Here is a 22,347-nt window from a genome sequence, read left to right on the forward strand (position 1 = left end):
CAATATCGATGCTGGGAACCAAACTGGTCCTCTGGAAGAGCAGCAAGCGCTCTTACAGCAGAGCCATCTCTCCAGCCCAGTTGGTTGTGCTGTACATCAGCACTCTGATGTTATTTTGTTACAGGTCTCTGCAGCCCTCCCAGCCATCGTAAGAACCACGTGGGTGACTTCTGATGCTGGGTCGGCGTTTAATACAGTTCAACAAAAAGAACCTGTGGGAAGAAACCTTATCCAGTCCAGTCTATTGTTTTTATTAACCTCGAGTAAATGATTAAAATGCGCGGCTATAAATTGTAGCTGAGGGAACATTTCATGCTCTTGAATGCGGTGTTGTCGTGGCCTTTCTAAGTCACGTGACCCGGAGAGCCGCTCCAGAAGAAGGCAGACAAGGCTGCACTCCCACCTGGTGGACAGGAGGAGGACAAACCCCTCAGCGAACAAAGCAGCTTTAAAAAACAAGATCTTCTCAGGGCGCCACTTCCTTAAAACAAAGTTTCTTTCACGAATTACATTTATTAATTTAAACACAACTTGAATGGAGAAAAAAAAAAAACCTCTGTACACAATTGCAGACACAGCACACCTTTTCACAGCAAGGCCAAGATCGAGGTCGCCCTCAGTTTGCAGTGTACAATATGAAGAGGTAGACTACGGTTTTCGTCGACCAAGCCTGGAAGCTATCGATCAATTTAAACAACTTGGGAAATTCACAATGACTAATTTTAGCAGCAATATGAAATTTCAAAAGAAAGTGGAATGGTTCTTCTGCTACTCCGGGTCAAACCTGTCCCCCCAATATAATATTAAACCAAATTAATCCAAAGAGGGGCGGAGAGACAGCTCAGCGGTAAAGAGCACCGGCTGGTCCTTCACATGACCCCGGTTCCGTTCCCGGCACCCACTGACGGCTAACAACAGTACCTCCAGTTCCAGGGGATCCAACATCCTCTTCTGACCTCCCTGGCATTGCACAACACAGGTGCACTTACACACGTAGGCAAAACACACACATAAGATAAATAAATTTTAAAAATCAATCTCGGCCAGGACACCATTTCTTATTTTTAGCTTTTATTTTTTTATTTTATGGGGTGACTAGTTCTTAGACCCCAAAAGAAAATAATAATAATAATACACTAAAAAGGAGGCAGATTTTTCTAATTCTTCTCAAATGCTAAGAAAACACCAGGTTTAATTTGTACTTTCTTGAATCATTCTTGCTTGTTTATGACTAGATTAGACATTAAATGATAAATAAGATCAAAATAATAAATCGGGAAGGAATTAAAAATATAAACATTTCAGTTAGTCTCAAAAATTTCACCTCTCGGGCTGGAGAGATGGTTGGCTCAGCGGTTTAAGAGCACTGCCTGCTCTTGCAGAGGACCCGGTTTGGTTCCCAGCACCCATATGGCAGCTAACAATCATCCGTAACTCTAGTTCCGGGTGATACGACGCCTTCTTCTGACCTCCATGAGTACTGCGTGATACAGGTGCACTTAAACATACATCCGGGCAACACACTCATACACATAAAATAAAAATAAAATATTTTTAAAAATTTCATTCTTTTTACAGCAGAATCTTGTGAGTATATAGTGTAATTGTGTAATCTAGCTGTAAAATAGAATTATTTACATATAGTCTACACAGTCTATGAAGCAGCTGTCATTTTTATCGACTTGTAGAGAACACCGAAGCACAGTGAAGCGGGTACAGAATTAGAACCCAGTCTTTCAAGTTCCAAAAGTCACCAATACCCAGGTATTTTCATCTACAGCCTCTCAAAGGAGAGAGAAATAATCTACTCTTTTTAATTTAATTAATTAAATTTTAAAATATTTTATTATTTTTATGTGTATGAGTGTACTACCTGCATGTATGTGAGTGCACCCATGTCGTGCGATGCCCATGGAGGTCAGAAGAGGATGTTGAATCCCCTGGAACTAGAGTTAAGATGGTTGTTAGCCCATGTGGTTGCTGGGAACCGAACCCGGGTCCTCTGCAAGAACAGCCAGTGCTCTTAACTACTGAGCCATCTCTCCAGCCCAATTTATTTAGTTTTTTTAAGACAGGGTCTCACTACGTAGTACTCGCTGGCTTGGAACTTGCTAAGTAGACCAGGCTGGCCTCAAACTCACAGAGCTATGCCTGCTGTGCCTCCCTAGTGCTGGGACTAAAAGCATGTGCTACCACACCTGGCTAGAGAAATAATCTACTTTTACATGCTACCATAGAAAGATACAATAGGGACTAGGGATATAGCTCAGTTGGGAGAATGCTTGCCTAGCATTCATGAAGCTCTGGGTTTGACCCTAGCACCAAATACTCTGGGCATGGTGGTGCATACTTGTAGTCTAGGGCGTGAGAGATAGAGGTAGGAGGATCAAAAGTTCAAGGGCATTCTTGGCTATATAGAGAGTTCCAGACCAGTCTGGGATACATGAGACCTTGTTTCAGAAACACTCCCCGCCCCTCACTGACACACATCATAGGGCCAGGTGTGGTGGTGCACACCTGAAATACCAGTACTTGGGAGGCTGAGGCAGAAGGATCACAAGTTCAAGGACACTGTAGGCTACATAGAGAAACTCTAAGCCACTGTTTCAAAAAACGAACATACTTAAATCCAATACCTTCAACCTTCAAGGAAGACACAGACTCTACAGACTTAAATAGAAAAATCAAGTCCAACTCTGGAAGAGGTATTACTTGAAAACCCATTTGAAGTCTTTGCACAGAGTAAAACTAGGAGTGGGGTGAGGTCTGGAAAAACTATGGAAGAGTGAAGAGGAAAAAGGGGCCCAAGACAGACTCAAGATCAAGTACATGTATATGGGGCACTGCTCAGTGGCATCACTCTGAAGGTAGGAGATAAGAGGGATGGGGCGGGCATCTGCTGGAGGCTGAAAAGTGAAGAGAAAAAGAAATATGGGGACCACATATAAGATCTTTTGAGACAAAGGAGATTCCTGAAATACAAAGACATGGAAATGTTTCCTTCATGACTAACATATCTAAAATGTCCAGCTTTTGAAAACAAAAAGCCCAGTCTTGGGTCTTTTTCCCATTTAATTAATTATGAATGTATGTGTGTATGTCCATGTGCATGTGTGCCATGGTGTGTGTGTGTGTGTGAACATCAGAGGACAATTGTGGAGTCACTTCTTTCCACTATGGGTTCCAGGGATCCAACATAGGTCACAAGGCTTGAAGACAAGTGCCATTACCCACTGAGCCACCTCGCTGGCCCTAGTCTTTCAAATGACTATTGTGAAAGAGACTGAAGATGAACAGAACTTCAGACAGCTATGGAACAAAATTAGCAGCGCCAGCATGAATGAGGTAAGACTGCTAGGAGGCAAAGAGGCAAACAATAGTATTTTGACAAAATAATGTTCAAACTTTCTAAATTTAATGAAACACTTTGGTCTACTATATTTAAAAAACTCAATACTACAAGTAGAATAAACGCAATGAGATTCATATTTTATATACATCATAGACAAACTTCTGAAAGACAGAAGACTGAAGAGAATCATTTGCTTAACAGTTAATGCCTCATCAGAAAGCAATATAGAAAACAGCTGAAACAAAAATAGGTTCTTAGAAACAAGTGACAAGATTGATGAACATTTAAATAGACTAAGAAAAAAAAAAAAGAACTAAAGGTTCTCTAAACTAGAACTACCCTATAGAAATTTTTTTTAAATTAAAGAGAACAGGGGCTGGAAAGATGGTGTTTTAGTTTGTCTCTTCATTGCTGTAACAAAATACTCTGACCACTACCAACTTGGGGAGGAAAGGGTTTATTCAGCTTACATCTCTCGGGTTACAGTTCATCAGGGAGTTCAAGGTAAGAATCACTGCTTACTGACTTGCTCCCCTGGCCCCTGCTCAGCCTGCTTTCTTATGCAACACAGGCCCACCTGCCCGGGGGTGGCACCATCCACAGTGGGCTGGGCCCTCCCACATCACACAAACAATCAAGAAGATGCCTCACAGACATGGCCACAGGCCAGTTCAATGGAGGTAATTCCCCAATTGAGGCTCCCTCAACACAGGTGTGTCAAGTTGACACTAAAGCTATCCAGCACAGATGGCTCAGCAGTTTAATAGCACAAATTGCTCTTGCAGAGGACCCAAATTCATGTCCCAGCACCCCATAAGGAGGTTCGCAACTGCCTGTAACTCCACTTCCCAAGGGGATCTGATGCTTCTGGTTTCCGGAGCACCTACACTAACGGGCTTATACCCCCAAACACACACACACACACACACACACACACACACACACACACACACGTACTTAATTTTAAACAACTGAAAGATGTAGAGAACATTATGAATAACTTTATGTAACCAAATTAGTCAAGTTGGTTGGACAAATGCCTAGGCAGACATAAAATATTTGAGAAAAATAGAAAAATCTGATGATATCCAAAAGATAAATTAATAATTTAAAAATGTACCCACAAAGAAAAGCCTAAGATCAGATGGCTTCATAGCTGAATTCCACCAAATATTCAAATAATAATTAATGCAAATCTTTCACAAAAAGTGGTGGCACACACATTTCATCCCAGCACTCAGGAGGCAGAGGCAGGCAGATCTCTGTGAGATCGAGGCCAGCCTGGTTTACATAGCAAGTTCCAGGCCAGCTGGGGCTACAGGGAGACCCTATCTCAAAAAGACAAAAACAAACAAAGAAACAAAACACACCCCCTCCAAATTGTTCCTAAAAAAAATAGGAGAGAAGGAAACAGCTCTCAGTTTATACCATGAGGCCAATATCATACTGAAAAGAAATCAAAGAAATCAGCCTCATGAATCATCAGACTTATGACTGTTCGCACAAGAACACTCAACAAAATAATTATCAAGCCAAACACAAAAACATAAAGAGGAATAAATACCATGATTCTATGGGATTCACTTCAGAAATATAAGGTTGGTTTAATATCTAAAAATCGATCATGTAAAATGCCATACAAATAGAATAAAAGACAAAAATCACATAATTTTCTTAGCAGATACAGGAAAAAAACATCTGATAAAACTCAAGTCCTTCATGGTAAATATCTCAACAGACTAAGAATAAAAGGGAACTTCGAGGTCACATGTATAAAACCTGTGCTTTACTCCTAGGATTTGGAGAAAGATGTTGGTTCCATCATTTCTTTTTACTTTCTTTCTTTTGAGGCTGGGTCACACTGTGTAGCCTCAGCTGGCCTGGAACTCACTATGTAGAACAGGCTAGCCTCAAACTCACAGAGATTTGCCTGCTTCTGCTTCCTGAGTGCTAGGATTAAAGGTGTGTGACATTATGGTTGGCTTCATCATTTCTTTTTTGCTCTCTCTCTCTCTCTCTCTCTCTCTCTCTCTCTCTCTTTGGTCTTATTGAGACAGGGTCTCCCTGTAGCCCCAGCTGTCCTGGAACTCTCTATGTAGACCAGGCTGGCCTGGAACTCATAGAGATCCATCTGCCACTGCCTCTAGAATGCTGGGATTGATAATCATTTCTCTTTAAAGTCATATTGGAAGTTCTTGCCATTACAAAGTGACAATAAAAGAAATTAAAGGCATGTAGATTGGAAATGAAAATTAAAGTTGTCATTATTTGGAAATGACAGGTTATTGTATGTAGAAATAGTAACAAATTAATTTTTTTATTAGAACTAATGACTAAGTTTGCAATATAGTAGGATGTAAGATCAGTATATACTGACAAACTGTATTTCTATATACTGGCAACAACTTGAAAATACATGAAGAAAACAATTCTACTCAATGACATAAAAATATTTAGAAATAAATTTAATAAGTGATGTGCAAGACTTATACACTAAAATTATAAAACATCACAGAGAGAAATCAAAGATCCAAAATAGAATGAGACAAGTGCTCAGGTTCGTGAATGGAAAACTCATCAAGATGTCACTTTTCTATAAATCCGCCTATGGATTAAATACAACAGACATTTTGTTTTTGTTTTTGAGACAAGGTCTCCCTCTGTAGCCTAGACTGGCCTGGGACTCACTCTGTAGCCCAGGCTGGCCTCAAACTGTGGTAATCCTCCTGCTTCAGCTGTTCATAGGCATGAGCCATTATGTCTGGCTTCCAACAGGCTTTTTAAAAAGTAGAAATTGGGGGCTGGAGAGATAGCTCAGTGGTTAAGGGCACTGGCTGCTCTTGTAGAGGACCTGGGTTTGAGTCCGAACACCCATATGGTGGCTAACAACTGTCTGTAACTCCAGTTCCAGGGGATCTGACCTTCTCCTCCTCCTCCTCTTCTTCCTCCTCCTCCTCTTCTTTTTTTGGAGGGGTCTTTTTGAGACAGGGTCTCCCTGTAGCCACATCTAGCCTGGATTAGCTATGGAGACCAGGCTGGCCTCGAACTTACAGAGATCTGCCTATCTCTGCCTTCCAAGTTCTGGGACTAAAGGTGTGCACCACCACACCCGGCTCTGACCCTCTCTTCTGACCTAGGTGGGTGTTGCATGACATGGGTGCACTTACATACATGCAGGCAATACAGTATATACAGAAAATAAAAAATAATAAAAAATTGAAATTGATCAGATGGTTCTAAAATTTATATGAAAATTCTTAGGACTCTGAATAGCCATCCAAAATAACTTTCTAAAATACAAAAATGAGAGACTTATATCATGACTTCAAATTTTAGTAAAGTTATGATTGATTTTAATAAAGCTATAATAAATCATGAGTGAATATTGATAAAAAATAGACTTACATATTAGTGGAACCTAGTAGTGAGTCAAGAACTATGCCCTTTTATTTATGCTTGTTTTAGTCCACCTTGTGATGCTATAACAGCACACCTGAGACTGAGTAATTTATAATGAATAGGAGTGTACTGACTCACAGTTCTCGAGTCTGGGAAATCCAATATCAAGACACCAACATTTTCTTGCTATGTCAAACTCATGATGGGAGGAGAGAAAGTAAAGGGGGCTGAACTCATACATTTATTATAACTGCACCGACTGTACCTGTGAGTGTGGGGCACTCATGGACCAATTACCTCTTAAAGGTCCCATAGCCAAAGGTAACTAAAGTTCAACGTAAGTTTTGGAGATGAACATTCAAAGCACAGTGTTTTTGAACTGTCTTTTGATAACTCTGCAAAGCAATTCAATAAGGATAGAATAGTTTTCAGTGAATGATGTTGGGACAATTGGATATCCACATGAAAAAGACTAACAAGGAGGCCATGGGAGTCATGAACCTCATAAGGGAATGGTTAGCACACCTTTACTCTCAGCACTTGGGACAGTTTGAGGCTAGCCTGGTTTGATATTGCAAGACCTTGTTTCAAACACTGGCAATAAATCAATAAATAATAAGTCCAACAAGCAAAGCCAAAAACATAAAAATTGGAAAACCAAGACCAAAGAAATGACAAAATTCTAGAATATAAAGCTTGGTGAAGGCAGTCGGACGCCCCCTCCACACACGTATATTGTATAACTCTACATAGAAAAAAAATTCTAGAAAAGATAACTATGCCACAGAGAAGGATACAACATCTGCTTTGTGTTATTTTTGATAGAAATGCAAAAGCTGAATCTAATTATGAAGAAACAGCAAAACCATAATGGATGGGCTCCTATTAAACAACTGGGTTTCATTCTTTAAAAAAAATGTCAAGGTTGGACTGGAGAGATGGCTCAGCAGTTAAGAGCACTGGCTGCTCTTAGAGAGGACAAGGTTTGATTCCCAGCACCCACATAGCAGTTAACAACTGTCTGTAACTCCAGTTCTAGGGTATTTGACACCCGCTTTTGACCTCCATGGGCATTGCACAACATGGGTGCACTTACATATATATAGTAAATATACTCATACACATAAAATAAAAATAATAAAATATTTTTTAAAAATGTCAAGGTTCACCAGGCATGGTGGTGCACACCTTTAATCCCAGCACTCGGGAGCAGAGGCAGGTAGATCTCTCTGAGTTTGAGGCCAGCCTGGTCTCCATAGCGAATCCAGGCCAGCTAGGGGTACAGGGAGACCCTGTCTCAAAAAGACCAAAAAAAAAAAAAAAAAAGTTAAGGTTGAAGCTAGAGAGATGACTCAGCAGTTAAGAGCACGTACTGATTTTGCAGAAGACCCAAGTTTGATTCTCAGCACCCATGTCTGGCAGCTCACAGCCTCCTGTAACTCCAGCTCTAGAGGATCTGATGCCCTCTTCTGGCCCCTGCAACCACCTGCACTAATATGCACATACCCACACATAGTCACATAATTAAAAATAAAGAAATCTGGATGTGATGGCACATGCCTTTAATCACAGCACTCAGGGATTGGGGAGATGGCTCAGTAGTTAAGAACATTTGTTTATGGTTTAATTCCTGGTACCCACAAGGCAGCTCACAACTGTCTTTAACTCCAGTTCCAGGGGATCTGATACCCTCTTCTGGCCTCTTCAGGCACCAAGCTCACATATGGTGTACATATATACATGCAGGCAAAATACTCATACACATGCAAAAAAACCCATAGCACTCAGGAGGCAGAAGCAAGTGGATCTCTGTGAGTTTCAGGCCAGCCAGAGGTACAGAGCAACACAGTGGGACCCTGTCTCAATAAATAAATAAATAAACAAACAAACAAACAAATAAATAAATAAAAAATCAAGTTCATGAAAAAGATCAAAGCACTGCTCCAGATTCAAGGAGACTAAAAATGAAATGCAGTGTGAGATCCTGAATTCAACTCTGGATTAGAAAACAAGAATTGTAGGAGTATTTAATACTGGGATAATTGAAAAGTCTAAATAGTGTATGTGGATTTAATGTTAAACATCTTGATTTTGGTAATTTGTACTGTGGCTATGTTAAAAAAAATGATGGCCGTTGAGAGGCTCAGAGGATTTGTAAAGGTGTTGGTGATGTAAGCCTGGCAACCTGAGGTCAATCCCTGGAACCCAGGGAAGGGTAGAAGGAGAGAAGTGACTCCACAGAGTTGTCCTCTGACTTCCACATATGCACCAGGGCATGCACAAGCACAAGCACATGCATGTGAACACACATACACATTCCTACAATTTAAAAAAAATTAGCGTTTTTTAGTCTCTAAGGCCACAGAATAAAGTTGAAACTCAGTAGTTTGATATTTAGAGTCCCTTCTACCCTCACCTCAATTTACCTTTCCCGATTTGTCTCTCAGATTCCTCCCCAAACACTTTCAGGCCCCCAAGGTGTCTGCTTCTGTCACGATCTGGAATGTCTGACCCTGAAATCCTCTTCATTTTTCACAGTTCAACTCAAATGTCCCAAACCCCCAAGGGCAGGCTCTTTCTCTGCCCACATGAAGCTTTAACAGCATCTCCCTAGCCCTTCTTGTGACTCAGGACTTTTACTGCCTTCCACTCTCTGGCACATCCTAGTCTTCTCTTAAGTTTCACCATAGTTTCATTTTATTTACTTTTTTTTTTTAAAGGAAAAGCAAAAGCACGAAGTACACATTATTATTAGTATAGCATTCAGGCCAGATTAAATGATGATATAACTATTGGCAGGGAATAAATGCAACTGGTTGCAAATATTTTTTCCTAGTTTTCAGTGACTTTCAACTTGAAGCTGTATACCTTTTCTCTACAGGGTTTCCTAACTTCAGAATTTATAAAATATTTGACTTCCAAGTTAATGAAGTTTTCTGTTCAAAGATAAACACAGGAACAGGCTTGGATCCACAGGCAGACAGGTACACAAGACAAATGATACTTAGCTGGATTATTAAATTCTTTAGAATTTTTCTAGTGAATTTCTTCACTCAAGGATTTTCAAAAATAATATACATAGAAAAACACTCGGAAGTGGGTTATTTTCATGACTGCGGTATGAATCAAGTCTTGAGGGCCTAAGAATGTGTGAGGTAGACAGAAGGAAAACAAAGACAGTGAGGGGAAGTGGGTAGAAGCAAAAACAACAAAAAGACTGGAAAAAATAATTTCCTAATCTAAGAGGCTGTAGGAAACTAAAACCAATGGCATTAGGCACAATGAAGGGCCCAGGCCAGGCCATTTAGGGACTCTTCCAGTTTTCAATGAAATCAAACAGGCATTATGTTTAATAAACTTGATCAAGAAAACGGACTACTGAATCATTTTGATCTCACAGACACAATACTGAATTTCCACATTTCAAAAGAACACACTCCTATGTATAAACGTGCCTTAGTGACAAGGCAGTGTTATAAGTTAAACCCCCCTTAGAAAACTAGCTCACCACATAACTCACCTAATCTACACAACACATTTTTGCTAAAGTCCACATTTCACGGGTGCACATAAGCGATCTGAGGTTGGCAAAGCCCCACTTTATACATAGGCAGCGCCTAGACGGTCAGGTGCGTCCCCGTTCCCCCCGCGGTCCACGTGACCTCCCGCGGCCCCTCTCCCGCCGGGTCCATCACTTACGACGCGGGGACGGATGCGGGCGAGCGTGACGCACTGTGTAGCCGCGGGAGAGTAGGGGCCCGGCGGGTCCAGCAGCCGCTGCGCAAACTCCCCAGCGAGCCAGCCGCGGCGTCGCCCGGGGCAACCGGGACGCTCAGGTCACACCAGGGCCCGCGGCTCCCTGACCTCTCCCAGTCGGGAGCCGTGGTACGTCGGGGTGTCGCGTCGTCCCCGCCCACAGCGACCAGGGGACTGAGCCCAGGGCACGTGGCCATCAAGGGCAGGCCTTCAGTTTGCAAGCCCTGAGCTCAAGACCGTCACTTCGCTCCTGCCTGGCTGTCGCCCCTGCCGTTGGCTTTATGGAGACAAGTTCAGAGACATCCGCTGTGGCTCACTGATGCCATTTTATAAACCAACAACCACCGTCCAGCGTCTGGGGCGGATTCAGAGTAGGACAGGCTTACCACCGTGGAGAAGAAAGCCAAGCAAACAACGTCACTGAATGCTGTATGGAGACAGACGAATTAACCCCAGGAAGGAGAGTTTTTATCTAATTTGTTCACAGAATGTCAACGAACACACACCCCCTTTCAACATCAGCAAAATGCTCTTCAAGGTTTGATTTAGGACGTCCAAACTTCTTCCATACAGATCTCTCTCTCTTCTCTCTCTCTCTCTCTCTCTCCCCCCCCTCTCCCTCCCTCCCTCCCTCTCTTTCCTCAGGCATATGCTCAAATATTGTATTTTAAGGAAACAAAATCAATGATCTCTCCTCTCTTTCAAGACCAGACATTTCCACCGAACCTGGTTTCTCCTAGCTACTTATTTATAAGGCAGTTCTTCACAATGGCCCTTTCCTCCAGCCTCCTGTTCCTCTGCTCCATGCACTCTACGTTGCACCACAACGAATGCCACTGTTCTGTGAACAATGCAGTATTTCTGCTTATTCTCTGCTACAACCCACACACCATAAATTTCTTTTCCTTCACCAACAATCTGCTCTATGTCCGGCTGCATAAAGGCCTTCCTTTTCCCAAACAGGCCGTCCTTGTACTTTTTTTCGTGTTTAAATTATGTTTTGAAACAGGGTCTTGCTCTATAGCTGGCCTTGACCTTCTGATCCCCCTCCACCGGCCTCTAGAGCTGAGATTACAGGCATGCTCAATGGCACCCAGCCTGTACCTCTTTTTAGTGCAGCAATTTACTTTTTGTTCTCCCAGCTGCTCTCATTGGACGAATGCTAGCTAGAAATCATGTCTTTTCTCCAGTGCCTGGAAAATGACCTGGATACACTGTAAATAACCAATATATGTTAAGTAATTGTGTCAAAAAAGTATTTGCTCTGAGCGTTTTGACTAGATTTATCTAAAAGCATCAACTGTCAAGGTAATTGTATGAAACTTTTATTTTTAATTCCGAGTACTTTGAATGGGGCTGGAGAGATGGCTCAGTTGTTAAGAGCACTGAGTGCTCTTGCAGAGGACCTGGGTTTAGTTCCCAGCACCAACATGGCAGGTAACAACCATCTATAACCCCAATCCAGGGGATCCAACATCCTTTTCTGGCATTTGCAGGCATTGCATGCCTGTGATACACAAATATATATGCAGGCAAAAAAACTCATACACCTAAAAAATAAAGCTAAACACTTTGAGTAAGAAAATGCTTTTTGGTAAGCAAAAAATTAAAAAAGGAAGCCAGCTTCTCATCACAGAGACAGTGAGAAATTTGCAATTCAATTTCTGGAGAAAAAAGTTTCAGCAGGAAACACGTTGGAGTACACTTCTGTGGGCAGTGGGCAGGGGCTGCCTGTTTTCTATGTAATAGTCCAGCATAGTTACATCTACTTTGAATCAGGTACATGGGTCCAGGTCTCAGCTCTACCACTACCGTTACAGACCCGGGCAAGTTCTACGCCTCAGTTTCTTCATGTGTAAAATGAAGCTAAAAGTGCCTACTGTGTTTACCCACTACTCTTTGCTTCTGTACTAGTAATGGAAAAAAATGCTAAAAACCTTTATTTTATGGTCTCTACCAAAATTAGACATACTTATGACCTGAATGATGCCATCAGGCCCATAAACAATTATCTTTCTCAATTTCTCTCAGAATTACACAATTAGCTAACAAGATAGGCAGTCTGAACATCAATGAAAACAAAAATAAATTTTTTCTAACAGTTACAGGAATGGATCTCTTCTATTTGAGCTGTAAGCAAAAGCTCCCAGGACCCTAGGAATTTGCATAGGAAAACTGTCATTATTGATAATACTCTGAAGCCAGGGCTCTTCCAATCACATTTGAAATGTTGATTTAATCTACACCACTGGATTTTACTCTGTGGCACATCAGAGTAATTGGTACTTTGTAAAAATAAAGGTAATTGGGTCTTACTCCCCCAAATTACAAGGATATTTTTAAAAAGCTCATGGTTGGTAATCACTTAATTGTATGCTTTTGTTTTGAAAATATTTTAAAAAATTTTTATTTTTTATGTGTATGCATGTATTGCCTGCATGTAGGTAAGTACACCTGTGTCCTGCAATGCCCATGGAGGTCAGAAGAGGCTGTCTGATCCCCTGGAACTGGAGTTATGGACAGCTGTGGGCGCTGGGATTTGAACCTGAGTCTTCTGCAAGAACAACCAGTGTTCTTAACCGCTGAGCCATCTCTCCAGCCCCATTTTGAAAATATTTTTAAGTGCTTGACAGCCTAATGTGTGATGAGCGTTTCTGAGATGTAACTTGCAGGTCTTGGAAAGTGGAATAAACAGCTGAGGACAAGGCTCAACCACCTTGGTAACAACACATGCCAAGAGCAGAATCTTGATTTCTTGAAAAGCTTTCCTATGAGATCCTCAGCTAATTAATGATGTCATAAAGATATATATTTTAAAACACTGTCATTAGTTGTTAATAGTGATTCTGCATGGCATGTTTGGGAAAAGCAATCAATATTTACAGTTGATCCTGAAGTAGATGACCCCAGGTCACCCTGACAGGTTGTGGAATCGATAGAAATGACATCTCTTGACCAGCAGGTCAAGTTCTTTCCACTTAATCTTTCTGTTCCTTTCTAGGACTGCATTCCTTAATATATTTCTTTCCCGTCTTTAACTCAGGCCATCCCAAATTACTTTCTGCAAAGGGTCAGAGAGTAGATATTTAGGTTTTTCAGGCCAGACTGACTGTTCCTTTGAAACCACTCAAGTCTTACACTGAAGTATGAATGCAGTCACAGACAACAGGCCAATACATAGGTGGTGCTGTGTTCTAATAAAACTTTATTGACAAAAACAAGGGGGCTAGATTTGGCTAAGCTTTAAGTTGTCAACCCCTGCTCTAACCAAAACACTATGAATGTTAGAAGTTGAAGATTCTATAGATGTCCCCTTTTTTAAAAAAAATATTTTTATTTTATGTGTATGAGTGTATTGCCTGCATGTATGTGAGTGTATCTGTGTCATGCAGTGCCACAGAGGTCAGAAGAGGGCTTCGGATTCTCCTGGAACTGGAGTTAAGGATGGTTCGTAGCTGCCACGTGGGTGCTGGGAATCTAACCCGGGTCCTCTGAAAGAGCAGTCAGTGCTCTTAACTGCTGAGCCATCTCTCCAGCCCCATAAGATGCCCCTTTCTTAAATGTGGGAATATTACTGCTTCATAAAAACTGAAAATCACAGATCAAATAGTCATGATTTGGGGGACCAGAATTGGATACAGAAGGATTTAGTGCAAAAGTGTTCCCCCTTTAATATATTTTAATGCTGTTAAGTCAGACAACAAGCTACTACACAACAGCATGTTAAAAAACATGTTTATTTTACACTATGTACAATCAGGAACATATTTAAAACCATTATCAATTAAAATAAATGAAGAGCATAAATCACAATTTAGTTTGTTCTTAGTGTATACATACATCAAAATATAAAGAACATATACCAAAAGAGCCAGAGGTGTAAGCTCTGCTACAACCTCATATATACCTATATTTATATATAGATATATCTAGTCCACTGGAAAAAACCAATCAAAAAGGATTTTAACCAAACTAAGTTCCCGTGATGTGTGTAGTAACCATTACAATGTTTGTATGAGGTAGTAACTAAATTATTTTGGCCATGTGTTAATGCTCTACATTAAAAGAAATATGAAAGTGATCATAAAATAAGGTCAACAAAAGTAAAAATTCCACTAGAAATTTGAATCACTTCACTCTGGAATGTTACAGTTCTTCAGTGTGATTATGTGAAATGTCTAGTGTGACTCTAACAATGCTAGTGTATTCTTTGTGCACACTGTAACCCAGACAACTGCAGCGTTTTATCACGGTAAGACCACTCTGTGATTTCAGTTTTTTTCCAAAGGTGTATTCTAAGCACAGACAAGCAAGCTTACAGGATTTTGCTTAAATATAAAAAGGTCAGATACTACAACAGGTGGTAAATTGGTTTGTCTCACATAGAAAACAATCCAAATACATTTTAAAAAGATGTTGTGGAGCCAAATGCATATTCACAATGTCACAGCTTACTTTGTGACTTAATACATCACATATCAATACTCTGTGCAAATATAAACACCAGTGTACTTGCATTAAAATTAAAAACAAGATTATAAAATGATTACAGCTTCCATTACAATTTTAAAAGTTACAAGATTTATATTCATATTACTAAATTATATATAATAAAAATACAATAGTGTTAAATGTCTTGTTTCATTGCCAGCATCCCATTTTGTAATATAACCACACCCAAGAATATACTAAAGAATTCTTAAAATATTAACCCCAGTTGCATTTTAATCAACATTTACATCTGTACAGATAAGACACTTACTTTTACATCTCATAAAAGTACATTATCTACATCGATTCTTAGTGTATGCCTTCAGCAATATGAAGTTTCACAGAAAAATACTGCTTATATGTACAAAGATTACAGAACAATGAATTAAGCACTTGTGTGGTTCAATATGCTAAATATATCCATACTACTTAAAACAGAAATTCCCCCCATCTTGTCTCATGCCACAATAAATTACAAGGAGCGAAAGCGGCTATCACAGCTCTGCACAGCTCTGCACGGCTGGAGCATCCATCCAGTAAGGCTGAAGCCACGTGTCTTCTCTGCAGGTGCCTGCCATGCATGCCACATCTCAGTAACTGTTTTCATGACCCGCCAAGATGTATAAATTGCTATTTGCTGTTGGGTTATCAGTTGGCCTACTTTCCAAAACCACGACCCTAAAAGCAATAAACATACAACAAAAAAGTTGTTCTTGAAAACTAACACTGGCAGGGAAAAAAAAAAAAATCCCACTCCACCTCCATTAGGGGCCTCTGTAAATGCTCCCCATCTGACTTATGGGCAGAAACCATTTGCAGTCACTGTGATTAAAGGGCCCGTTTTGGCTCTGGGAAGGCGCCCACCACCTCCTACCTCTAGACCAGGGTTCTAAAAGGAGTGAAGGGCAAAGGGGTAAGGAGAAAGCGATTACACAGAATAATTTGGGGACTTAGTTCTCAAGATTAAGGTGCTCAATTTTATCAAGATGGTAAGTCAGAATACAAGTCTAAATCTTATCTGGCATGACAAAAAGAAAGTTCCATTTGTTAACATGGTATTTCCTTTCTGCTGCTGTAAATCACTTTAGATAGTATGTTTAATGCAAAATAGTACCAACAGACCTAGAAATTCTTGCTACTTATCAAGTTAGATTTTTAAATTTTATGTGTATGTGTGTATTGCCTGCATGTAGGTAAGTGCACCCGTGTTGTGCAATGCAGGTGGAGGACAGAAGAGGCTGGCAGAGGACAGAAGAGGCTGTCGGGGCCCCTGGGGCTGGAGTTACGGACAGTTGTTAGCTGCCATGTGGGTGCTGGGATTCGAACCCAGGTCTTCTGCAAGAACAGTCAGTGTGCTTAACTGCTGAGCCATCTCTCCAGCTCCCCAGGTTAGATTTTTTTGATAGTTTAAAAAAAGTGTTGACCATGTTGCCAAAATTTTAATTCTCTTGAAAAAGCAACCAGTTTCATGCTGGGTTCAGAAAACATATTTAGTACTATACATTAATAAAACCCATCTTCATACCTGTCAGATCCAAGGAGCCTGAAAATTCTTGTGCTATCTGAAATTTCTTGTGTTACCTGTTCAAATAAAACATAAAAATTTTAATTCTCCAAATTAAAGATACACAGTCTTATTTTTATTTATTCTTTTCTTCTTTTGAGATAGGGTCTTGCTATGTAGCCCAGGATGCATCTGAGTCTCTTGAGTACTGAAATTACAAATATGTGTGTGTCATCATATTTGACTCCAAAGACACAAAATCTTATATGGATATTTCATTGTAATGTTACAGAGAACACTCTGCCCACCCCCTTAATTGTAGGATGGAAAAACACCCCTGTATGACTATATATTGTCAGCTTGTAATCATGTTAATTTGTTGGCCTAGGAAAAATGTAGTTAAATTGGAATTAATCATAAAATACAGGTGAGGGAAAAGTACTTGGCTAGATTACAGACTTCCAGAGAAAATTTTAGAGGAAAGCATGAATTCTTTTTATTCATCCGAAGTGTCCTGCCAGTTGTTCTAAGGTGAATGGAAGGCCGCCGGCAGCATTCAGCCACTCAGATTTGGTTTCTGTCCTTGACAAGCTGCTGTGTGGTATAACAGGAAATCCTTAGAAGCCAGACTTGGGTTTGCATGTTAGCTCTCCCACTTACTAGCTGGAATGTCAGGCAACATACACAGTCTGCTGGAAACGTTTTTCCAAACTGGACAGGAAAGAGCTACCTCCCAGCATTCCTGGAAGTTGGGAATGCCTGGGAAGAAGGCAGTACACGACAAACTTCCATTTCTTCCCTATTTCTTCAAAGAATGTTTTCTGATAAAATATATCCTTCAGGGAGTCCTCGGTGTGACCAATTACCATTTGGGGAATAAAGATTAAGACTACAAAGTAAAGATAAACTCCATGTTCATAGCTTATCCAACACAAAATATTCCAAATTAAGCTGCCAGTAACAAGCCCCTCAAAACTGTAGGCTAAAAAAACCCCCGACGTTCACACTAAATTTATTCTTCTCAAATCCCTACAATTAGTTATTCGGGAAATGAGCATTTCCTCACTTCTGGTGTGACGCAGTACCGTGAAGGAAGCATGCTCGCTTCAGCAGCAGCCCTCTGGCCCTGGCTCCAGGGGATGCTGGTTTGTTGACTAGAAGGCACAGCATTGATAAAGGTGCTGCACTGACTGGCTACCTGGCTCATATAAAAGACCCTGGGGAACTTTCTGGACAAACTTCTTTTTTTCCTTTCTCCTCTGTGGTGGTTGAATGAGAAACATCGCCCATAGGTTCATGTATTTGAACACTTTGATCCCCTGTTGGTGGCACTGTTTGGGGAGGTTGAGGGCTTTGAGAGCTCAGAGCCTTGCCCCACTTCACGTTCACTCTCTCTGCTTCCTTGTGAGCTCTCAGCTTTCAGCCCTGGCTGCCTCCTGCCCCGCCTCCTCATCATGATGGACCCTTATCCCTTTGGAACGGTAAGCCCAAATAAACTCTTCCTTTTATAAGTGGCCTTGACTATGGTGAAAAGTAACTGATGTACCCTCCTACCCCTGAACTCTTTCTACTCCAACCTGCTCAGGTGATACTGAGACTGGCTTGTGGGTCTGGAGAAATTTTTGATGATCTTACTTCCCTATATTTTAGGGGGCAACCACCATATCTTGTTCATGCCTATAACCCTGGTATTTCCAGTATAAATGTTGAACTGAATTAAGTATGTTACATGGCTGAGTTAAATTATTTCAGTAAGGTAGGAAGGATTCATAAAGAGGGACAGTCTTAAATAGCAAGTGAGTAAGGATATCAGAAACAAGAGGCAAGCTGGTTTCTGGCTGCCTGCAGTGGCCACAGTGGCTGAAATACATGGTGCCTTAGGGAAGAGCATAGCATCAAGTGCCAGGCCATGGTCTGGGGAAGTTGAAAGAAACCAGTTGATTCATTTCTCAAAGCAGTGTCAGGAAGCTGTTCTTGCTTTGAGTTTTGGGGTGACTGTGTGGAAACACATGAAGTATGGAACGAAGTTGTTTGGCTAACAGAGAGGAAAGGAGGCTTTCCCTCCTTTAAAGCACGTGCTGCTGACCTTATCACTAGACTGAACACAGCAGCAGAATAGAGCTCCTTCTGTCATCACCAAAGAACTTTACAATAAAGAGATCTGTTAGAAGCAGATGTGATGACATCTTCTACCTATTTATTTAATTTTTAGGAGATGGTCTCACTATGTTGCCTAGGTTTGACCTGAACTCTTGGCTCCAAGTGATCCTTCTGCCTCTGCCTCCTAAACAGTTGAGACTACAGGCACATGGCATCAGGCCTGGCTTCTTATAACTACTTAATGAACATGATTTGAAAAAGATTACTTACCTCATTAGATCTAAAACTTCTACCTTGCATTCCATGTTTCCAGAAAGCTAGCACACTGTCTTGTAGACAAACTAGCAGGCAAGAACAGCTCAATTACTGTTAATAGTACAAAAGTTCAACTGATAAGCATTTCATTCCTTTCTATTTTGCACAGCAATAGTTCAATCAAAGCTAGTGTCAGGTATTATATATTTATATGGCACCTTTACATTAAGAATTAAAAATATAATACACAGGTGCATTCATCTAATTGGTAAAAAGTTCCCTGAAAATATACTATAGAAATTAGTCTTGATAAATAATTTTTAAATAAAATATGATCATGCCCAGAAAAGAGAACAGCAGAGAAGCACGTCAACTCTCAGATCCAAATATTCTACCACATTTGCTTTTTGTTTCAGATAAAGACATACACAGCTGATCCCCTCGGACCCATCTCCTGATCTCTTTTTGGTCTGCCTTCCTCTCTGAGACAACCACTGCAATCAGTTTTCATTTATCACCTTCATGTGTGCTTAGATTTCCACACTGTAAATTTACAGGGCCAATATAAGCTTTATTTCGAAGTTCCCAAATGTCAGATAGTTGATATAATGAACACTTCTACTTTTCATTATTTACAAACAATATTACAATAATCATTCTCTTTTGTTTGTTTAGTTTGAGACAGGGTCTTACTATATAGACCCAGCTGGCCGGGATCTCGCAGAGATCCACCACCTCTGCCTCCCAATGCTGCGATTACAGGTGTGCTGCTACCACGCTCAGCTTATTGTTTACTGTTACTGCTGATGGAGAAAGAATGTAGGCACGAGGGAGGATGTGGAGCACACCTGTGATCCTGGCACTCGGGAGGCTAGGTGGGTGGATTGCCGTGAGTTCCAGGTCAGCCATGCCTACACAGTGAGACCCTGTATCAAAGAGTGTAGAGCATCAATTGTTTAAAATTTTGCTCCACTAACACAAATTTTTAAAATTATGCCACACACATATACATATAAATGAAAAAAATCAGTGAATTAGGAGAAAATGCAGTAAAAATTAAAAAATTAAAATACTGGACTGAAGCTGAGTGTGGTGTAACATGCCTATAATCCCAGTGCTCAGGAGCTGAGGCAGGAGATCACTTAGGAGCTAGAGGCCAGCCTGGGCGGCACAGTGAGACCCTGGCTCCAAGAAACAGATAAACAAAAAATACTGAGGCGAAGACACTGTGTGGACCTCTCCCTGAGCAGAGCATATGAACAGCAAGTATAGTCCTTTATTATTTTAATTACTTACATTTTGAGATGCTATGTTACTCAGGGTGGCTCTGGACTCAAGTGGTCCTTCTGCTTCAGCCTCCCAAGTAGCTGCGACTATAGGCATGCTCTGTCCTACCAGGCTTTAGCATCACCATCGTTACTCAATTTTGGTTTCTGTGTGGGTTTTGTATTGCCTTCCTCTTTTCCTTTCTTTCTTTTTTTTTTTTTTTGGTGACATGGTCTCATTGTGTAGCCCAGGCAGGTCTCAAACTCCCAGTCCTCCTGTCTCCACCTCCCTAGCACTGGGATTACTGGCGTGCATGGCCATGCCATGTCTGAGTGTATTTCAGAAGGCCTGGGCAGCTTCTCTCCTCCTTTTGGGAATGATTCAGCATCCAGTTATCTCTGAGAAGCAGTATTTACCAGACTCCCCTTCCAGAGGGAAGCCCTGGTCGCTGTCCCTCAGCCATCATCCTGCTGCCTGGACGAGCTCCAGGAAAAGCCTAATTCCCTGCTGGAAAACACAGCTCTTCTCTGCAATTCAGGCAGAGTTTAGAGCCTGAGTATGAAATGTCAAAGTACTTATAGGAAATTTATAGGATTCTGGGGGAACATGTGAATTGATAAACACATTGTAAGAAACAATATTTAACTCTATTATTATTAGCATTCTTTTGAAAATGATGTGTCTATAAGGAAGGAAATATCTGTACTGTATTTAACTAAACAGTTTTAGAGAATGTGTAAGAATGAAGGCTGACAGTGAACTCATTTACGTCTCATATTAAAAAGTCCTTAGTAACACATATTTATAATTTTAGTAGCTATCAGATAGATCATTTTAAACAGTTCATAATGTAAATGAGTACAAAACACGACTCACCTATTGATTCAATCTGGAAATCAAACGTGAGTTCTGATGATAATTTCCTGCTGGATTTCAATCTTCCTTGGAGATTGACTATTTTTATACAACCTAGAGAAAAACAAAAGGCTCTCAGAAACTAAGATGAGAGAAATCTTACTAAAACAAGACATTCATAAATAGAAACTTACAGTCCAAGCATACAAGGATGGTATCTCTCTCTAGTTGGCTTACATGAGTGACGTTTGTCTGTGGGGTATCTATAATACAAATAAAACTTGATAAAGTTACAGAAAACTAGAATAATTACAACATAGAGGCATTTAAAAAATTCCAAGTACTGTTGCACTTAAATGGATGGGCATCTTCTGCAAAACCTGTACTATAGTTAAGCTGGGCCACTTGCATTTGAATGCTGATGTAAATGGTCAAGACAGTAGATGTTAGCTCCTGTCCGTGCTACTGGTGATGATGTTATTTATATTTATGTTTGAAATTGGGGGGGGGTCTCATCTTATTAATTAGAGCTCTGGCTGATTTTTGATTTTTAAACTCATTTTATGCATTTGAGTGTTCTGCCTGCATGTATATAACTGTACCACTGTTGTGCAGTGCCAGTAGAGGCCAGAGGAGGGTGCTGGATCCCCTGGAACTGGAGTTACAGACAGTTGTCAGCTGCCATGTGGGTGCTGGGAACTGAACCTGGGTTCTCTGAAAGAGTAGTCAGTGCTCTTAATCACTGAGTCATCTCTTTAGCCCGAGAGGCATTCTTTTTATTAGAATGGTGTGTCAAAGTACTTATAAACTGAAATGTTTACATGACTTGGTTTTCATGAAGTAAAGAGAAGTATCTTGTATCCAGAGCTTTGTATGAATATTGAAACTGAACTGCCTTTATTCTTGGTCTTACTATACCCTGGGGATGGGGTGTGGTGTGTATGATTTGTGGTCTACCATGCTTGTTTGCTACTGCCCACTGTGCTGAGATAGACCATCTAAGGACTGTCATACTTTGAACCTGATGCTATTGTAAACAATCAGTGTCGAGCAATATGGTACAGGCCTCTTACAAGCCAGGTCAACAAGTTCAAATTAAGAATCTGAACCTACCTATGAAATTTACATTTGTAGACAGAAGGCAGCCTGTCTATCAACATCAGATAGAAAGCCAGGAAAATGAAGTTTTATTAACTGCTTTTAATAATTTGTTCCCAAATATCACAATCCTCTTTCAAAAATTTCTAAGAAATATTTTTAGGGTATGCATATGTCTGTGGGGTATTGTGTGTGTGGTATGTTGTCTGTGGTGTATGCATATGCAATTGTGCTTGCCCATGCCTGCTGCGTGTGTAGCAGTTAAGGCTGG

The 22,347-nt window shown here is 40.6% G+C and overlaps 2 protein-coding genes across 8 annotated transcripts in view; both read right to left on the reverse strand.

Moving 5' to 3' along the window:
- The window catches only part of Cdkl4 (cyclin dependent kinase like 4), a 53,412-nt gene extending 42,782 nt beyond the window's left edge, over nucleotides 1–10,630 (reverse strand). The window contains exon 1 of one of the 2 annotated variants that reach the window (XM_008845501.2): nucleotides 10,451–10,630. The gene's annotated coding sequence lies outside the window, so the exon portion shown is untranslated. Of the gene's footprint in view, nucleotides 1–10,271; nucleotides 10,431–10,450 lie in introns of those variants that run through there. The other variant, XM_008845502.2, reaches the window with a different exon arrangement.
- A 3,594-nt stretch (nucleotides 10,631–14,224) lies between these two features.
- The window catches only part of Map4k3 (mitogen-activated protein kinase kinase kinase kinase 3), a 199,541-nt gene continuing 191,418 nt past the window's right edge, over nucleotides 14,225–22,347 (reverse strand). For 4 of the 6 annotated variants that reach the window (XM_029569571.1, XM_029569570.1, XM_008845506.3 and 1 more), the window contains 5 exons: nucleotides 21,173–21,241; nucleotides 21,000–21,092; nucleotides 18,873–18,943; nucleotides 16,524–16,579; nucleotides 14,229–15,676 (listed from right to left, as the gene is read on the reverse strand). In XM_029569571.1, coding sequence (XP_029425431.1) covers nucleotides 15,589–15,676; nucleotides 16,524–16,579; nucleotides 18,873–18,943; nucleotides 21,000–21,092; nucleotides 21,173–21,241 — 377 coding nt within the window. In that variant the 3' untranslated portion in view covers nucleotides 14,229–15,588. Of the gene's footprint in view, nucleotides 15,677–16,523; nucleotides 16,580–18,872; nucleotides 18,969–20,999; nucleotides 21,093–21,172; nucleotides 21,242–22,347 lie in introns of all 6 variants that reach the window. The other 2 variants (XM_008845504.3, XR_003851487.1) reach the window with 2 other exon arrangements.

The sequence above is a fragment of the Nannospalax galili genome, unplaced genomic scaffold (assembly GCF_000622305.1).
Source record: "Nannospalax galili isolate Female #2095 unplaced genomic scaffold, S.galili_v1.0 scaffold622, whole genome shotgun sequence".
Lineage (NCBI taxonomy): Eukaryota > Metazoa > Chordata > Mammalia > Rodentia > Spalacidae > Nannospalax > Nannospalax galili.